Source organism: Cnephaeus nilssonii (assembly GCF_951640355.1).
Source record: "Cnephaeus nilssonii genome assembly, chromosome: 12".
Taxonomy (NCBI): Eukaryota; Metazoa; Chordata; class Mammalia; order Chiroptera; family Vespertilionidae; genus Cnephaeus; species Cnephaeus nilssonii.
Genome location: NC_137083.1, coordinates 27601251 through 27620725, shown reverse-complemented (window position 1 = coordinate 27620725; position 19475 = coordinate 27601251). Strand labels below are relative to the sequence as shown.

Here is a 19475-nt window from a genome sequence, read left to right as displayed (position 1 = left end):
AGTAGTAGTATATTAGTATCAGGTGTACAGCATAGATTACACACTTATATAATTGCAAACTGATCCCTCCAATAAATCTAGTACCCACCTGGCACCATACATAGTTATTACAATATTATTGACTATATTCCCTATGTTGTACTTTAAAGCTCATAACTCTTTTATAACTGCTGATTTGTACACCTTAATCCCTTCCCCTTTTTCACCTAGCCTCCCAAGCTACTTCCTATCTATATCTATGAGGTGTTTTTTTTTTATCAGTTTACTAGAGGCGCATGAAATTCGTGCACGGGTAGGGTCCCTTGGCCTGGCCTGCAATCAGGGTCTATTCCCCATCTGGTGATGGGGGCCTGAAGGCTGGGGAAGCCCCCTGGTGGTCAGTGCATGTCATAGCGACCAGTCGTTCTGCCGTCCAATCGATTTGCATATTACACTTTTATATATATCGATTCTCTATATCTATGAGTTTGTTAATTGTTTTTTAAATTCTACTTATAAGTGAAATCATATGGTATTTGTCTTTCTCTGACTTATTTTACTTAGCATAATACCCTCTAGGTCTATCCATGTTGTTGCAAATGGCAATATTTCTTTTTTTTTTATTATTGCTGAGTGATATTCTATTGTATATATGCACCATTTCTTCTTTATCCATTTGTCTATCGATGGACACTTAGGTTGCTTCCATATCTTGGCTATTGCAAATAATGCTGGAATGCACATGGAGCTATAGATCTTTTTGAATTAGTGTTTTGGATTTCTTCTGATATATTTCCAGAAGTGGAATTGCTGGGTCATAAGGCAGTTCCATTATTTAATTTTTTAAAAATATATTTCTTTATTGATTTCAGAGAGGAAGGGCAAGTGATAGAGAGATAGAAACATCAATGATGAGAGAGAACCATTGATCGGCTGCCTCCCGCACGCCCCCCACTGGAGATGGAGCCCACAACCCGGGCATGTGCCCTTGGCCGGAATCGAACCTGGGACCCTTCAGTCTGCAGGCCGATGCTCTATCCACTGAGCCAAACTAGCCAGGGCCATTATTTAATTTTTTGAGGAACCTCCATACTGTTTTCCACAGTGGCTGCACCAATCTACATTCCCACCAATAGTGCTTGAGGGTTCTCTTTTCTCCACATCCTCACCAACATTGGTTGTTGATTTATTGATGATAACCATTCTGACAATTGTGAGGTGACATCTTATTGTTGTTTTAATTTGCATTTCTCTGGTGATTAATGATGTTGAACATCTTTTCATTTCTGTTGGCCATCTGTATGTCCTCTTTGGAAAAATGTCTGTTCAGGTCCTCTGTCCATTTTTAATTGGATTGTTTGGTTTTTGTTGTTAAGTTGTATGATGAATTCCCTACATTTTGGATATTAACCCTTATCGGATGTATAATAGTTTTTTCATTTTATTGGTTGTTTCCTTTGCAAAACCTTTTTAGTTTGACATAGTTCCATTTGTTAATTTTTTCTTGTTTCCCTTGCCCAAGGAAACATATCCAAAAAATGTTAGTGGGAGAGATGTAGAAGAGTTTAATTAATGCTAGGAGCTTATGGTTTCAGGTCTTATATTTAAGTCTTAAATCCATTTTGAGTTTATTCTTGTATATAGTGTAAGAAAGCGGTCTAGTTTATTTTTTGTTTTTATCTGTCCAGTTTTCCCTGCATGATTTATTGAATAGACTGTCTTCACCCCACTGTATTTGTCATCATAAATTGATTATATAGGTATGGGTTTATTTTTTGGATTCTCTATTCTATTCCATTGATCCATGTGTCTGTTTTTATGCCAGTTCCATGCTGTTTTGACTACTATAGCCTTGTAGTATAGTTTGATATCAGGTAGCATGATACCTCCACTTTGTTCTTCTTTCCTAAGATTGAGAAGCATGTCTTTTAGGTCCACAAAAACATTGCATGTGCAATGATTTTAAAGTTCTGTAATCCCTTTAAAGTTGGGAAGGGTGAACTAATTCAATAATTGATCCAAATAATCTTGTGGTGGGATTAATTTAATGATAATTTCACTTATCCGAATTTACTAGAGAACATGAGAGCTTCCAAATGCCACTGAACAAAAGTTGCATCAAAGAAAAAAAAATCTACCTACTGTAGAATTTTATAATAGTTTTATAACTCTCAGGCATGCTTTTACTTATATTCATTTTACTTTGTTGAGAAAGCTGTAGGTTTAAAGTGTTTTGTGCATGTTTGTGTTCAACATGCATACATATATGATCATAAAATAATAAAGCAATTCTATATTCTAGTACTTTATTCCTATTTATGCCAGTGTTTTTCAATTTGCAAGTCTCAACCCACGAATGGGCCAAAACTAGCATTACTTATATGAAAGAATAGAGTAGAATAAGAGCGAATGGAAAGTACCAGAGAACATCACATGTGGTAAGAGTCGGTATTGTTTAGTGAAAGTTGTTTCAGTAGTAGAACCTGGATTGTGAGTAAAATGTATTACTCCCGGTTGTGGTTAAAGTGATTTAAAAATCAGTGGTTTAGATCCTGGCATTTTTACTTTTGTAAGAAGCTGTAGCACCCCCTTTAACTGGCACTGGTTCCTACGAAGTATCTGAGTAATAGGCCAGAGCAAATGTGTAGGCCAAAATGAGTCATTTCAATTTCCTGTCTAAAACTCGGGGCAAAATTTCTCTGTGGATATATGGTTGATGGTATTTGTTACTCTGGAATACTCCTTAGCTTTTAGTTGTTGATTTGATTCTTGGAAACTTCCTAGGAGGTTGAGTCTTATGCTAGTTTTCCTAAAATATCAGGTTATCTAGGAAACTGGTGAATTCCATGGATTAATGCCCTTGTCCAGTGTTGTACAATGAACATTTTAATTTTCTTCTTTATACCTATGAGTATGGGAGCCCCTTTCACGTCCAGCGTGGTTCAGGGTTCTGGTTCAGGGTTCGGGTTCTGGAGAAGGCTGCACACAAGTGAAAAGAGACTTTAGAAAACATTTAATTTGGGAAATGGGGGCCAGGTGGTAGTCCAACTCTAATGGGAGAACTACTTCTTGCTCTGGCTTTTCCATCCCTTTTATTAAGATTAAAATTATAGGATACACCCATATGCCCTAGGCAGGAAACTCCAATAAAAGCCAATCAGTGAATTTAGGACTAACAGGTGGGGGCTTCTTCAACTACCAATCCTATCTAATAAAAGAGTAATATGCAAATTAACCATCACTCTGCTACACCCACAAAGCCACGCCCACCAGACATGCCCACCATCCAATCAGGAGCAATTATGCAAATTAACCCAACCAAGATGGCTGCAGCCATGGAGAGAGCAGGAGGGAGGCTTGGGTTTCCCCGGCAATGGAGGAAACCAAGCTTTCCAGCCCAGGCCTCTGCTTAAGGCTACAAAGTTTCAATTATAGAAGACAAATCCCAAGAAAAATGGCGGCAGCCAGCCATGGAGCTGGAGAGAGCAGGCTAGGGTTGCCCTCGGTGACGGAGGAAGCCAAGCTTTCCACCTGCCCTGGCTGACCTAGGCCTCCACTCCAGGCTACAAAGTTTCAATTATAGAAGGTAAATAAACCCTAACAGAAATGGCTGCCTCCATGGTGCGAGCAGAAGGCTTGGCTCCACTCCAGGTTACAAAGTTTCAATTGTAGAAGGTAAATAAATTCCAGATACCAGGGCCTCTGCTTGGGTTGCCGGGGAGGCATGGCTGGCCTGCAAACCACCACAGGCCCCTTGCCCAGGCCGCCCCACGCCCCAAGGGAACCCCCACCCTGATCTGGGACACCCTTCAGGGCAAACCAGCTGGCCCCCACCCATGCACCAGGCCTCTATCCTATCTAATAAAAGAGTAAAATGCAGATTGACCATCACTCCAACACACAAGATCAAGATAGCTGCCCCCATGTGGACACAAGATGGCCACCACAAGATGGCCAGCAGGGGAGGGCAGTTGGGAGGGACCAAGCCTGTAAGGGAGGGCAGTTGGGGGCAATCAAGCCTGCAGGGGAGAGCAGTTAGGGGTGACCAGGCCAGCAGAGGAGGGAAGTTGGAGACAAACAGGCTGGCAGGGGAGCAGTTAGACATCAATCAGGCTGGCAGGGGAGTGGTTAGGGGGTGATCAGGCTGGCAGGCAGAAGTGGTTAGGGGCAATCAGGAAGGCAGGCAGGTGAGCAGTTGGGAGCCAGCAGTCCTAAATGGGCAGTCGGACATCCCTCACGGGGTCCCAGATTGGAGAGGGTGCAGGCTGGGCTGAGGGACACCTCCCTCCCCCGCCCCTGTGCACGAATTTCGTGCACCAGGCCTCTATCCTATCTAATAAAAGAGTAATATTCCTCTAGTATCTAATAATTAGCTCTGACCCTTTAGAGCAATTAAGGTTGACCAGCCCTCCAAATTCCCTGTCCACAGCTCTCTATTATTAAAACAATGATCGGCTTCCGGGATATGAGCATTGAGTATTTTACTGTAGGAAAAAAGATGCCCATCCCAATTTTAAGAATCCGTGCTCTGTCTCCTGCAACTATTGTAGATGGCCAATTCCCATTGCTTTTACAATCAAACTGATTCCTGATCAATCACTTCTGCTCTAATCTAAAAAAAAAAAAGTTAAGGACTAACATACTAGCTAGATTGCTATGTTTTTCTTTCCCCCTTCCTTATTTACTCAAAGGAGGATTATTCCAATTTCAGTTGAGAAATAAGAACAATTCATTCACACATATTGGTCATTTATTTATTTAGTGACCCCCCAGTACAAGGCACTGCTCCTGATTACAGCAGTGAACAATGTGCATGGAAACCCAGCCCTCTGTGGAATTTCCAGTATACCGTGGAGACAATGGATGTGGTATTAAAAAAAAACAACGCTGTAAATTAGTAGCACCCACAATACATGTTCTCCCAGTCAGACCCTTAGTAGATGAGTATATTTCCGTTTAGGAAGTATTAATACTGATTAGAGAAGTATCAAAGGATGATGAGGCCACCTCTCCATATCCTACCGAATAATAGACAAATATGCAAATTGACCGCACCTTCGCTATGCCCACCAGTCAAGCCACGCCCACAGAACCAATCAGGACAAGTATGCAAATTACCCCAACAAAGATGGCGGCTAATTTGCATATCAAGACAGCGTAGAAAGAAGCCAAGAGCTGCAGAAGGGAGCAAAGCTGCGGAGAAGCAAGCAAGCCGGGGAGAGGAGAAGGGAGGAGTGGAGGCGGGGCCGGGGGAGAAGGAAGGAGAGCAGGCAGGGCTGGGGGAGAAGGGAGGACCGGAGGCAGGGCCGGGGGAGAAGGGAGGAGAGCGGGCGGGCTGGTGGAGAAGGCGGGGGAGAAGGGAGGAGCGGAGGCGGGGCTGGGGGAGAAGGAAGGAGAGCAGGCGGGGCTGGGGGAGAAGGAAGGAGAGCAGGCGGGGCTGGGGGAGAAGGGAGGAGCAGAGGCGGGGCCAGGGGAGAAGGAAGGAGAGCCGGCTGGCGGAGAAGGGAGAAAAGCAGGGGGGCTGGCGGAGAAGGTGGGGCGGGGGACAAGGGAGGAGAGCAGGCGGGGCGGGGTAGAGTGCAGCAGGAAACCCTATTGCAGGATTTTTCCTGCAATGGGAACGCTAGTTTGCAATAAAAATATAAAGCAGAGTTTTTTGTTTACTGTAGTAATTATAAGTGAGGCTGTTGGGGCCCAGCCTCCCTTCACAGAGCAGACTGCTGATCTTATAAGGGGTTTTCGGGAGCTAGAAGTTCAGGAGTGGGCAGACTGTGAAGGGTGTGAATGGGATGATGTCATCCATAGCGTGGTCTTTTGGGTGTGGCTGGTTTGAGTGGTTGACTCTTGGAGGCCTGTTTTTTGGAGTGGGGGCCCCTTTAAGCCGGTTTTTGCCCAGTTTTAACATTCCATGTCACGTAGACTGGTAATATGACCCTGCTAGTCTTTGAGCATCTCTTAGCTTTCTAGCCTCAATAACGTTTTCACAAATTCCTTTCCTGCTTGAAAAGAGTGGGATTGGTTTCTCTTACTTACAACTAAGTACTCTGATGGATGCATAAATCAGTACCAAAAGTGATTACAGGCAACACACTTTCAAGGCAACAAGGAAGAATTTGGGACTCATGAAGGCTGAAGGCAAGGAAAATCTAATTTGTATCAAGGGGCACGAATCTGGCAGTCCATAGCAGACAGTGCCAATACAGCTAACGGAAATATCACAAATTAGTCCCAGGAAGGAAGTGCCCAGCTAAGGAATTGCTGCTATAGAACTTTATGAAACACCTTGAAAAAGTAGGTGAGCTGACCACAGCATTAGAGAGCTTTTAAAAAAAGAGAAAGGTGCCCTGGCCCGTGTTTCTAAGTGGTTAGAGCATCGACTCAAGCACCCAAGGGTCACAAGTTCGATTTCCAGTCAAGGGCACGTACCTGGGTGACAGGTTCCATCCCAGGCTCAGGTCAGGGCGCCTGCTGGAGGCAACCAATTGATGTGTCTCTCTCACATCAATGTTTCTCAATCTCTGCCTCTCTCCCCCTGAACTCCTTCCACTCTCTGAAAAATCAATGGAAAACATATCCTCAGGTGAGGATTAAAAAAGAGAGAGAGAGAAGCCCAGATTATTTTATTTTCAGTTCAAGATACAGACTGAAAATTAGGGATTTGAATGACTGCCTTAAGTATCCCTTGTCTTTTAGAGCCATGAGGCTGAGAGCTGAAAATCAGTGCAGAGTTTGATCCCACAGTTGACTGGATTGCATTGCCCATTGGATTTGTAGCCATCAGATCTCTTATCAGAAAGTTAAGGCATTGGATGGAAAAGAGTGAGCCCCTCTTCGGTGGGATGGGGACACACAGAAGGAACTGGATTCCCTTGAATCCTCACCCCTTTTGAATTTGTCTTTACAGTGAACAGCCTCTGTGTCCCTTGCTCGAGTACCCTGCAATGCCCACATCTATGGGGGATCCGTCCTGCAAAGGAAGTTGATTCATGCATTCCAACCCATCCGCTGTCAGATCCCAGCCTGTCCCAGGGAGTGAATAAAAGTTAAACCAGGAGAAAGCTTAGACAAAAGAACTACATTTTGCTTTTTCAAATCTGAAGAATAGGTGTAGAGATAGCATGTGTGTGTAGGTATTAGGCTAAGTAGGTGTTAACCTCAAAGTAAAAGGCCAAAGTGAGAGGCAACAAAGTCTTGAGAGCCAAAAGAATAGTGACCCTGTAAGCACCGATTCAGGCGGAAACCGTGTTCTGATTAGGAGGTGAAGGCCTGAGGTACTTACTGATGAAGTGTAGAGGAACAATTACATGAAGAGAAGGAAGGAATTTCTGTGGGTGCAGACAAGCTAACATAGTGATGCTAATTCTAAACGTCTTTAATTTCCAGTCCAGTAGTTATAATGTCTCCTTTCTTGTGATCTTTGCAAACAGTTGTTTGGTTTACAATGCTGCTTTAGGCCCACTTCATGGGTTATTTTGCCCAGTTTTAACATTCCAAAGGTTTGAGGGGTAACACATACAAAGCAGTTCCTCTGGGATGGCAGCTCTGACTCAATTTTAAAATGGCTATTTATATTTTTTTACATTGGGAAGAACATAATTATTGGTCAAACTTGCTGTATTAATGCATTTAGCTTTTTTATTAATGTACTTAATTTCTGACTCAGTGCGCTGCATCAGCACCCAGGCATGTTCTCATTGATCCCATGGTTGGGTAACTGGGACTCAGAGGCTCACACTGAATAAGGTTGAGATGCCTGAAATATCTTGGTATAATATAAAGAAACCGGAAGAATTTGTGAGATAGGCATATTGAGTGAATGAATGGTGCACAGCTCACCAATTTACCACCACCCCAGCTCTGTCCCCCAAGATAGTGAGGATGTCCGAAAAGGCAAGGCCTTAAGAAATACACTGGTGTACTTATTAGGATTCGTTTGGGCTATAAGAGGAACCCTCCTTAGAGAAGTAAACAAGGGGTTTGTCTCTGGCAGGTGTGGCTTGTGGTTGAGCGTCAACCTATGGACCAGGAGGTCAGGGCACATGCCCAGGTTGCAGGCTCAATCCCCAGAAGAGGGCGTGTGGGAGGCAGCTGATCAGTGATTCTCATCTTTGATGTTTCTCTTTCTCACTCTCCCTTCCTTTCTGAAACCAATCTCTCTCTCTCTCTCACACACACACACACATGGTCTACTAGGACATCCAGGGCTGGTGTCAGCTCAGGGCTCCCATCAGAGTTTCTTTGCTCTGCCATCAGTTGCTAGTGGTTTTCACCTCATGTTTACGGGATGGTTGTTGCATCTCCAGACATTGTGTCCTCGTCCAGGAAGGAAGCCCAGGGACTTCTACCAACCTACACTTGGGTCTGGAACTGTCACAGTCACGCACGGCTGTAATGAAGATCATGTGACTCAGTAATTCACTTTCCAGGGAGCACAGCAAGGCAAGAGGGAGGTCTTGGAATGGGTGTTGAGTGAATCAGTCTGTGAGTCAGTCCCCAGTTGGTGGGGATGCAGGTGGGAGATGTGATTTCAGTGGGGATGGGTGGGTCCTGGAGTAGGTCAGGGAGCTGCCACATGCATGTGGCTTCCATAGTCAGCAGCAAAGCCCACAATTAGGCCGAACCTGGGGTCTTTGGTTCGCTGCAGAAAGGGCAATGCTTGCTGCCTCGATATTTTTCTTTGCTGTCTCATGTTCCTTGTATGTATTTTTCCTTTCCCCTTACCACATTACTACACATAGTTTGTGTTGATGGAGGCTGACTGTACAATGTAGTTCATGGATTCAATATCGAGATAAAGTCAAGGTGAAGCGGGGGGGAATGGACATCATTCAAGATCCTGGCCTTGGAGCTGGATGGAGTACATAGAGGGAAAATTAAACTTATTTGAATTTTGTAAAAATGGCACATTTGCTGATAAAAGAAGAAAAGGTAATTAGATTTGTAAAAAATAGGATATTTTGTTTCCAACACAGTCAAGAAGTTGCTAAACATAAAACTTGTCAAATGCAAGAAAGATATTGAATATGCAATTGTTAGGTCTAAGAAATGTATTTAATTCCATTCTCTATTATTTGACCAATGTTATTTCATTAAGGGTTTAATATAGATTTATAGGAAATAAGAAAGAATTTATTACAAATATTCCAATTTATTATATATTAATCTCAAGTAATCCTGATCTTTATATGACCACAGGTTTACAAATCTGTGATTTTATAGATTAAGTTAATTATTAAATAAAAAAGAAATTTACAGACACCATATTTACTTTTACAACATAGACAAGTCACCAAAAAAAAAAAAGTTTACTTTATGCCAGGGTTACTTTCTGCCCAGGTCGAAACATTATTCCACTTTGATTTTTCCTCCTCTTTGGATGTTGAAAGTTTTCATACCTTAAAAAAGAAGTGAGATAATATTTAATACATGTAAATGCTAAAATTACAAAAGACAATGGATTCTTTGCAAATAGAATTATGTTTTAAGAAACATAAGGGAAACTGGAAAAAAGTGCTCATAACAGAAATTAAAGGAAGTTCTTAGAAATATATTTTTATATTTTAAAAGTTGAACACCCCTCTAGAAAAGGAGCAAAGGGGATAAGCAGACAATTTAGAAAGATAAAATACCAAGGGCAATGAGTAATATAAAAATATAACCTTTATAGTTTTAAACAAGATGGCATTTTTCTCCAATCGACCAAGATCAGAGAAATATTGTGATCCTCAATGTGAGTGAGTGTTGTGAAAGGGGCACTCAACACAGCGCTGTTGGAATATACACGGGTATTTCTGAAAGGCAGTAACGCAATAGATTTCAGAAGCCTTACAAAATGTGGGTGTCTTGTGATGCAACAATTCTGCCTCTATCCCAGAGAAATAATTAAGGATATCAGCTCTAAGAATGTTAATTATCTCATTGCTTGTAAGTGAAAAGCTGGAAACAAATGTCTCAAAATTGGATATGTGACAGCTATTTTATGTGATAAAAACAATATAGTAACATTTGAAATGTGAAAGAATGTCCAAGATACACGGATGGACGGACAAAAGGAGGGCTGCTATAGAGCAACGTCTTTTCCTGTTAGTAAGAAAACAACATCAGAGCATACAAATAAACATGCTTGGGGAGGCTAGGGAAATTGTGTTCTGATTTTTCTACAGTGAGCACTTACCACTTAAGTATGCTGAGGGGAGCAAAACTGGTCACCCCAAAATGTGCCCCTTTGAGCTGCAGGGAATCAAGCCCCAGCAGACTCGGGAGGAAGCAGCTTTTTCGCTCCCACAACTGCCTCGAATCGAGATAGGGAGCCTGAGCCAGAAAGGGAGCTATACCAGAGAACTCTATCTGAAGCCTTAGCTGCACGGCAGGGCAAACAGAATAGCACGCACCTGCTCCTCTCTTCTGGCTGTGAACTGCCTTCCTCCCCGTCCCCTTCGAAGCCCTGGCCCCATCCCTTTCCTTAGCTCAGAAGCTGCAACTGCCTCTGAGTCTCACATTTTTATGTGGCTCCCACAGGCACAAAATTAAATGTTTTTCTCCTGTCAATCTGTCTTATGTCAATTTAATTGGATCAGCCAAAGAACCCTAGAAGAGAGTAAGAGACACCTTTTCTACCTCTACCGAGTTGGGCTGGTGCCCATGGGCTCCCGAGTGGCTTGCTGCTGCAGCCAGGAGATCCTGGGACCTCTGACCAGAGTCGGCGAAGGTAAGAACTGTTACTGCCTCAGTCTCCTGGACAGTGGGAGAGTCCTTTTCCTTTCTCTAAGTTTAGATCACTAGTTCCTTGGGTATAACGACTCTGATAACGATCTGTTATGAGTACTCATTTCCTATTGGTCCCTTTCCCCTTTAGTCTGTCTTTTGTGTCATTTGTCATAAGAAGGAAAATCCTAGGGTAGAAAGTAGGTAAGTCCTGTAAGCCCATGGTTTGAGCCAGCCCTGCCTGCGCCTGTTTTGGGGGACTTTGATGCGGGTCCCCTAATTAAAAAAACAGAAAGAGGTTTTCCTCTCATCTTGTTCTGTCTTGGCTTTGTAACCAGTGAGAATATTCTCTCTGGCCTCAGTCAGCCAAAAGATGCAAGTACTGGTTTGTATCTGCGGCCAGCCGAGGAGACTCTGATACATGAAGTAACGAGCAGCCCTCTCTGACTGGGTCAGCCCTTTGGGAGCTGGTCTTAAAGGCTCTCACCCTTCATGGTTTTCTTAGTGCTGAGAAGTCCCGTTCCCACAGGTCAACAGGCCTGTGACTGGAGGCATCGCATGTTCTCTGGGAAACCAGACACTGTTCACTGCACCATTGTTTCACCACCTCCTCAATGAAGGGCTTCACTTTCCTTGGCTAATTCTGGGAATGAACTTGATGGGTCTTGTGAGGGCTGCATCTTTTGCATCCTCTTTTAGGACACTTCTTGCATCTGTGGTTAAGTTACAAGAAGGCTTATTGGTTTGCATTACTATTAAGATTAATTAAAGAAGCTACTTGTCGCCAAAACCGGTTTGGCTCAGTGGATGGAGCGTCAGCCTGCGGACTCAGGGGTCCCGGGTTCGATTCCGGTCAGGGGCATGTACATTGGTTGCGGGCACATCCCCAGTGGGGGGTGTGCAGGAGGCAGCTGGTCGATGTTTCTCTCTCATCGATGTTTCTGGCTCTCTGTCCCTCTCTCTTCCTCTCTGTAAAAAATCAATAAAAATATATTTTTTAAAAAAAGAAGCTACTTGTCAATGGCCAGGTGATGGATCCTTTGAATTGGAAGAACTTCTAAATTTGAAAAAAATTTAGAACTCTCATGCTAAGCAATTGCCTTACTGGCACCTGTGGAAAGAGGACACACAGGAGTATAGCTGCTAACCGTATGGACTCCCTTAACCAGATGAAGGAACAGAAATGACCACATCCAATGTCAGTTCCCTTCTCCAAGTCCAGCTCTGTCTGCCTGCTGTTGTTTTTTCAATTATAGTTTACATTCAGTATTATTTTGTATTAGTTTCAGGTATACCACATAGTGGTTAGACAATCATATATTTTACAAAATATCCCGTATCTGGTATTTCCAGTACCTACCTGGCACAATATTACAATACTATTGACTCTATTTCCTATGCTATACTTTATATCCCCATTACTGTTTGGTAATTACCAATCTGTACTTCTCAATTCCTTCACTTTTTTTAAAAAAAAAATATTTCTTTATTGATTTCAGAGAGGAAGGGAGAAGGAGAGAGAGAGAGAAACATCAATGATGAGAGGGAATCATTGATCGGCTGCCTCCTGCACGCCCCCCACTGGGGATCGAGCCTGCAACCCAGGCATGTGCCCTTGGCCGGAATCGAACCTGGGACCCTTCAGTCCGCAGGCTGACCCTCTATCCACTGAGCCAAGCCGGCTAGGGCTCCTTCACTTTTTTCACCCAGCCTTCCCAAACTATCCCTCTTTTCTGGCAACCATCAGTCTGTTCTATGAGTCTGTTTCAATTTTGCTTGTTCTTTAGATTCCACATATACCTGAAATCATATGGTATCTGTCTTTACCTGTCTGACTTATTTCACTTAGCATAATGCCCTCTACATCCATCCATGCTCTCACAAATGGTAAGATTTCATTCTTTTTTATGTCCAAGTAATATTCCACTATATGTATTCCCACAGTCTGCCTGTTTTAACTTCCCTGGGGGTTATATAGGCTACTCGGGCATGAAATGGAGAAGATTCATGTCCTTGGTGGATGTACTTACCTCTATATTCAGAACATCCTACCAATTTTAGAGAGAAGTTAGAGAGGTTACTCTCTATCAAAACCCCGCTCACAGGGGCCTTGATTCTACTGCAGTTATCAGACAAGCCAGCTGGCTCCGGGGAAACCCTCTCACAGGGGAGCCTTTCCCCCTAAGGTAAACTGATCCAAGGGGGAAAAAGGAAAACGTTCAGAGGGTTTTGGTGAACACTTTGTACAGGCTTTTTAAAGGCATACTGCATTACACCCACCCTGCAGCTTTACATTCAGGCATCTTTTGATTTCCATCTTTTTTAATATATTTTATTGATTTTCCAAAGAGAGGAAGGGAGAGCCAGAAACATCGATGAGAGAGAAACATCGACCAGCTGCCCCCCGCACGCCCGCAACCAACGTACATGCCCCTGACCGGAATCGAACCCGGGACCGCTCAGTCCGCAGACCTACACTCTATCCACTGAGCCAAACCGGTTTCGGCTTGATTTCCATCTTAACTGAAAATCTGCAGGTAGTTGGATGGGTGGTCAAGACTGTTATTTTACAAACTGGATTCTTTTATTTTACAAACTGGATTCTTTGCCAAACCAGAAATGCGGCTCTGGAAACATTTCGAAGTCTACCTATCTTTACCAACCCCCAAATCTACCCTGTTCCTCTCAAAATGCTTATAGATATTTAGAGCAGAATTTTCCTAAAAAGAGGGAAAATTTAAATAGTAATTATCCAGACTTCTGGTAACAGAGAAATAAATCTCACAACTCCTAGGAGAAAACATGCATTCTTTCTCTGTCCCTTGACGATGTAATCTTGCCATGTCTTTTAAACACCTCAGGAGATACCCAAAACACTGCCACAGGCACCTGAGACTGAAAGGACTTTCCACAACACGGACGGCTACAGAAGCTCCCGGCCCCAGATCTAGTCCATAGCCTCCTTAAGATTACTTGTCAAGGGCAAATATACATCTTGGAAGTCTTCTCCACAGATATTAGTAAAAACCATTAGCCATTTGAGCAAGTAATCTTAACTTGTTCTACCAGAGACAATTTGGATTCAACTGTTACTTATAAACTAATGAGTTTTGTATTGTACCTGACTCATGGCTAAAATTTTGGAATGGAAGCTATAGGGTCTCTCTGTCGGTGTGTTTGTGAATGTCTATGGATGGATATACGTATGTTATGTATATGTGATACTGCCAAAATTAATTTGCAAAAAAGCGCTTATTTTTTTAAGCCAACTTATTAAGTTAAATAATTCTAAACTCTCAAAAATATAATAGAAACTAACTCAAATGCTTTTCAAATTTACATGATCTGGGATAATCTTTAGTTTAAAAAAAGTTTGTTGGTTTCATTACAATAGGCATGTTTTCAGTTATTAGCATTTAATATAGCTCATGTTACAAAATTTTATTAATGGTCATCTACTTTAATGTCTCATGAAATTTTCACAAGTAATCTAAGTATTAAGAAAAAGTAAATTATAGTTCATAAGTGAACTTTTCAATAATAATTGTTTTATGATGTCTACTTGAATAATTTCCCAAAACTTTTTGGTAACTTACATTCTTAGAGTTTTGCTAATTTAAATGATGGGTGCTCATTGACTAGGTAATTTTTAAATTAGATAAAATGCTGAACCACTACTGAACATAGGTTTATATATTTTTGGTTTCTTACTATAATATTTGGATGTATTAGTACACATGTCCTATGCTACAGTGAAAAATTATACTAGTAGAAAGAGGGTTATGACTCTAGAAATTATTAAATGCATTCATAGATTTGCCAATCTACAGAATGCTGGTGTAACATTTCACAATTACTAGAAATTAAGGTTTTCAAGGGTTAGGGATTCTAATTAATATATGTAATTAAAACTACAAGAAATAAGAACAACTCTGTATTAAAGGAAAGTAAGTTTGTTTTTGGTAAAAAGGTATGAGGGCTCTGGCCAGGTGGCTCAGTTGGTTGGAGCATCATCTGTGGGTTCAATCCCCAGTCAGGGTGCACGTGGGAGGCAACCGATCGATGTTTCTCTCTCTTCCTCTAAAATTTTTTAAAAACGTGAAAAAATAAAAAGTATGGAGGTAGATATTTGTTAAGGGAAATAGGAAGTTGAAGAGAGAATTTTACTTTGTGTAGTCAAGCTGGCTAAAATGGAGTAAATATATTACAAGGGTTTTAATCAATTTCTTTCATCTGCTAAAAGGAAAATTTTTTCTTGGTCTATTGGTTTGCTATTGATAAGACTGTGAAAGGTTTTCTTTACCTTTTAAGTAATTGGCCTAGAAAACTAAGATTCTGTTAAAACATATCAACATAATTTCCTATGTCTCATGTTTGATTACTTAAGAAAACGGATTCTTCTCTTATTAAAAGAGCTATAGGATTGTTGTTTTTACAACTATGTAACTTTCTGTATTTGCCTGTGAAATTTTTGTCACTTTGGTTATAGTGTTTCACAGTGATATAGAATCCTATTTGACTGTTTTAAAATCTTTTTATATTTTTGACAAATGTTCCCCAAATCAAGTTCTAAATGAAGTATTTTGAACTCATACTCACTTCAGAGTTTTTAAGAAACGCCTGGAACATCTCAAAAGATTTGTTAAACTAATTAGGCTTGTTACAGTCATGCACCACTTGACGCGATATGTTGAGAAACATGTCAATAGACAGTTTTGTGGAACATCATGGAATGTATTTACCCACCAAAATCTAGAATACTAAACCTTCTTTTGGTTATATCTGTATGGATATGTGTTATTGTTTCAGAAACTGTATACAATTTCTAAAAATCTGATACATAATGATATCAGTCATAATTCCGGGTATCATCTTAAAAATATTGTGTGTCACAGAAATAATTATCCTGTCAATTGAATTACAATGAACTAACATTAGATCTTGAAACATGATCATTTTTGTCATTTATAGACAATTACTATTTTACTTTGATGCTTTTGCAAAAGTGCTACATTTTCAAGGAAACTCTAACAAGTTCAGGTTTCTCATAACCTTCAGATCATACCACTGAACTGGGTAAGAATCTGCAGACCTCTGGTGGAGAAACCGATGGCTTCCTAAAACTGCTAACCAAAAAGCAAGATCAACAAGAATTACATGGGACTCAATGAGTTAATGAGGATGATTATAACATTGTTGGTTCTTTTGTTCCCCCCCCAGATTTAAGGAAACCTTCTTTTAAGCTATCAGTAAATTGGTAAAAAATATCTTTGTAAACAAAGATTAACACATGCAACTAAATTTGTTTTTCTGCTAATCTATCTAATGTAAATTTAATTATGTATTGACCAGCCAAATTTTTCTGCAGATTCTTACCCAGTTCAGTGGTATGATCTGAAGGTTGTCAGAAACCTGTACTTGTTAGTCTCCTTGAAAATGTAGTACTCCCTACCTGGTCCTTCCAGAATTCAGCAACTCTCTTAGTGAACATTCTTACAATATAGTTATTTGCATAAGTTCAATAAGATTCTTTCTCCTTGTAACAGACACAGTTAGAAACACTGATTATACTTTGAAGGCTTGAACTGGAATATCTATTTGAGAATGCACATAGAAGGAACGAAGGTTCACTTTATGGAGCCAATGAAGCACTTGGAAAACCAGCCTGGTACCTGCTTACAGGGTTCCCAGCCAGCAGCTTTATCGGGTGAGTAAAGAACATCACTTCCTGGCAGATGCAGGGACCTCAAGAGGCTTTGAAAAGTTCCAGTAAAGCAGACACACAAAAGCATATGTAGTTGATCACTATTCCTGCTGCACTTATATAAATAGAGAGGAATTAGGTTTCAGTAATACACCTTTGCGGGTATTGGATTCTAGTGCTGTTAATTGTCTTTGATGTTTTGTCCAGTGTTTGATTACCACACATCTGCTTTCCTCACTTTTCTTCCCCTGTAAATAAAAACTACCCTTTTCCTGAAAATGAAATGCAAACAACTTGGTATAAACTTTGCAGAAATCACAACAGGATATGCATGGGCAATCTTACGGCCTGTTGCTGTGTGAGCCGCTCAGAAAGTTTATCTGAGCAGCCAACCTGCAAAAGATGCTTTCATTTGACACCTAGAATAATCTCAACTGGCAGCCCTCAGAATTGATTTATGGTCTGCTCTAATCATTAACCTTTGTTTTTCTTTTGTTTCCATAGAAATGTACCTGATTGCCTACACAATATAGGCCTAACTTAGGAGCGAACCTGAATCACCAACTCCTGCAACCAGAGACACTGTTTAAACAGACCTATTCTCAGGACTAACAGGCTGCTTCGGTGAGCTGGAACAATCTACCAACTCAACTCAACTTTTGGACGAAACTTCTTGGGGAAGTTTCAAAGGTGGGGACTGAAAGGAACAGAATGTGCCACTTTGGCAGGTGCATCATTTTAAGCTGAAGGGAAGCAAGACCCAGCAGACTAGGAGTTTTTACGCTCCCTTATCTGTCTAGAAGAATTTATACAGGAGGCCTGTGCCAGAAAGAGAGCTATTACCAGAGGTAACTTTTTTATCTGAAAGTCTTATCTGCAAGGCAGGGCAAACAGTGATTACCACACATTTGCTTTTCTCACCTCCTTCCCTTTTAAATCCCTGGCCCCTACCCAGTTCCTGAGCTCAGGATAGTATATAAAAGCCTCAATTGTCTGTCTTTGAGTCTCTTATTTTTATGGGGCTCCCATAACGTGCAATTAAATTGTTTTTCTGTTAGACTCTATCTTATGTAAATTTAATTATGTACTGGACCAGCAGGAAAAATTTTCTGCCTTTACAATGTACACGCACATGCAAACCCCAAAGTACTGCAAAATTAAACAAAGGGAAAAATCTTTTCTTGAGATGAATCATTTACCTAGTTTATGGGTCACAGACTTCAAAGTCACTACAGAGACAATTGTAAGAAGCCTGTAACTCCAAATGTGTACAAGTGAGATTAATAAAATACACATTATTTTGAAAGTGAAGACAATTTTTTCAAACTATATGTTGAAACCATTTTGAGCTTTTAATTTTCCTTTTATTTCTTCAAAGCTCTTAAAATTATATTTGAATTAATGAATGATTCAATCAAAGAATTGGTTAATGAAAATGCATTTTTGACTTCTATACTCCTGAAGTTTATGGGTGTTTAAATGCATAGCTACTAAACAAATTCCTGAATTGGTTTTTAAATATTCAAAATATTATTTGTGATTTTAAGTAATAACTTTAACTGTCACTTCTAATAAGGTGAATCAGAATCTGTTACTCACAGCTCAGTAAAACTCTTCCAGTCATCTTCAGTAATGGATGGCCTCGTGTGACTGAGTGCGGTCAGTAAATGCGACTGACTGATGGCCAGGCTGGTTTTGATTGGTCCTGGTTGGTGAAGGGAGTCATCCTCCTTAAATGAAAATGACAAAAAGTTACCTCAGGGACATGATTAAAAAACAGTCCAAGTGTTATCTCTTTTTGTCAGTTTTTCAGGACACTTGGTGTCCCTTTCTGATAAGATTACTAAAACTTGTTAGGAAGCACACAGCGATTTGACTGATCAATGAGTTTCAGTCCCTTGTTTATAAATATAGCTCACCTACAAATCAAATCAATGTATGTCCAAAAAGGAAACACAATTTTTAAAAGTTTTTACAATGATAATGGATGGGGAGAGAAAAGCCTTACTCCACTTTGGCTCCGGTATCTGCTCTTGATAACACTGATATCTGCTCTCAGTTGGTCTCTCTGTTCCTGGGTAAGTTCTTGGTAACCGTCTTGTGAAGCTGTTCTGAACATTGGAGGCCGTGAAAACAACTGATCCTTCCCAGGAGCATCCTGAGTCATGGAGCTTGGTGCAGACAGGCACAGTGAGCTCTGCAGGGTTAGGTGCAATAGTGAGGAGGAGAGAGAAAAAAAGGATGTATTTATCAAAGATAAAGTAAAAAATGTTAAGCACTAAAACCTTAAGATGGATACGCTTATAATTTAATTAACTGAAGTTAAGCAAACTGTTCATTTATAATAAAAGCGTAATATGCTAATTAGACCGGACATCCTTCCAGATGAAGCTGGGGCTGCGAGGGAAGCCGGTGCCAGCAGCCAGGGGAAGGAAGGCCTACTCTTGCACGAATTTCGTGCATCGGGCCTCTAGTATTCTATAAAGGCCATCTATAGCTATGCTGTTGACCCACTGGAGTGAAAACTGCCACAACACAAGGTTCTTTTAACACTTTGTTATTATGTCTACCACACTAATGCCCTAGAGACAGATTCCAAATGAGTTTTAGTTTTCAACAAATATATAAGGTTCTGAGACATTTCTATATAGAAGTTAAGAAATAGAAAAACAATTAATGACTAGAATTAAAACAATAGCTTACTATTCTTAGGAATAAAAATGGGTCACTTTTATAGTTTTAAAAACCTGAATTAACGCAAATTTACAAAAACCAAGAAAAAGACAAATAAATAATATAAATATCTGTAAAAATGTTCTATGGTCAAAAATTTTTGCATTATACCAACTTTCTCATTATCCTCAAATGCTATACAGTAATAGAATTTAGGTTTAATATAAAATGGATCTGCTACTGAAGATGTCTGAGAACCAGTGATGAAGGGAGATAAACCTGAAAGAAACCAACTGGCTACTCTGGTGCCCACTTGTTGCCAATTCTGTCTTAGTTCTTAATAAGGAATGAAAAATGACTAATTAGCATAAGGAAAACAAGACTCTTTTACTGAAGAACCAGTCCGTCAGAAAGA

The 19475-nt window shown here is 40.7% G+C and overlaps 2 protein-coding genes across 7 annotated transcripts in view; one reads left to right on the top strand and one right to left on the bottom strand.

Annotated features, from left to right (window-relative positions):
- The window catches only part of GATAD1 (GATA zinc finger domain containing 1), a 35851-nt gene extending 17871 nt beyond the window's left edge, over positions 1–17980 (top strand). The window contains exons 7-9 of one of the 5 annotated variants that reach the window (XR_013814302.1): positions 10557–10687; positions 16230–16390; positions 16892–17980. The gene's annotated coding sequence lies outside the window, so the exon portion shown is untranslated. Of the gene's footprint in view, positions 1–10497; positions 16391–16891 lie in introns of all 5 variants that reach the window. The other 4 variants (XR_013814304.1, XR_013814301.1, XR_013814303.1 and 1 more) reach the window with 4 other exon arrangements.
- PEX1 (peroxisomal biogenesis factor 1) overlaps positions 5463–19475 on the bottom strand; it is a 77977-nt gene continuing 63964 nt past the window's right edge. The window contains exons 26-28 of one of the 2 annotated variants that reach the window (XM_079786293.1): positions 18396–18584; positions 17987–18117; positions 5463–9374 (exon numbers count right to left, since the gene is read on the bottom strand). In XM_079786293.1, the coding sequence (XP_079642419.1) occupies positions 9290–9374; positions 17987–18117; positions 18396–18584 (405 nt within the window). In that variant the 3' untranslated portion in view covers positions 5463–9289. The remainder of the gene's footprint in view (positions 9375–17986; positions 18118–18395; positions 18585–19475) is intronic. The other variant, XM_079786292.1, reaches the window with a different exon arrangement.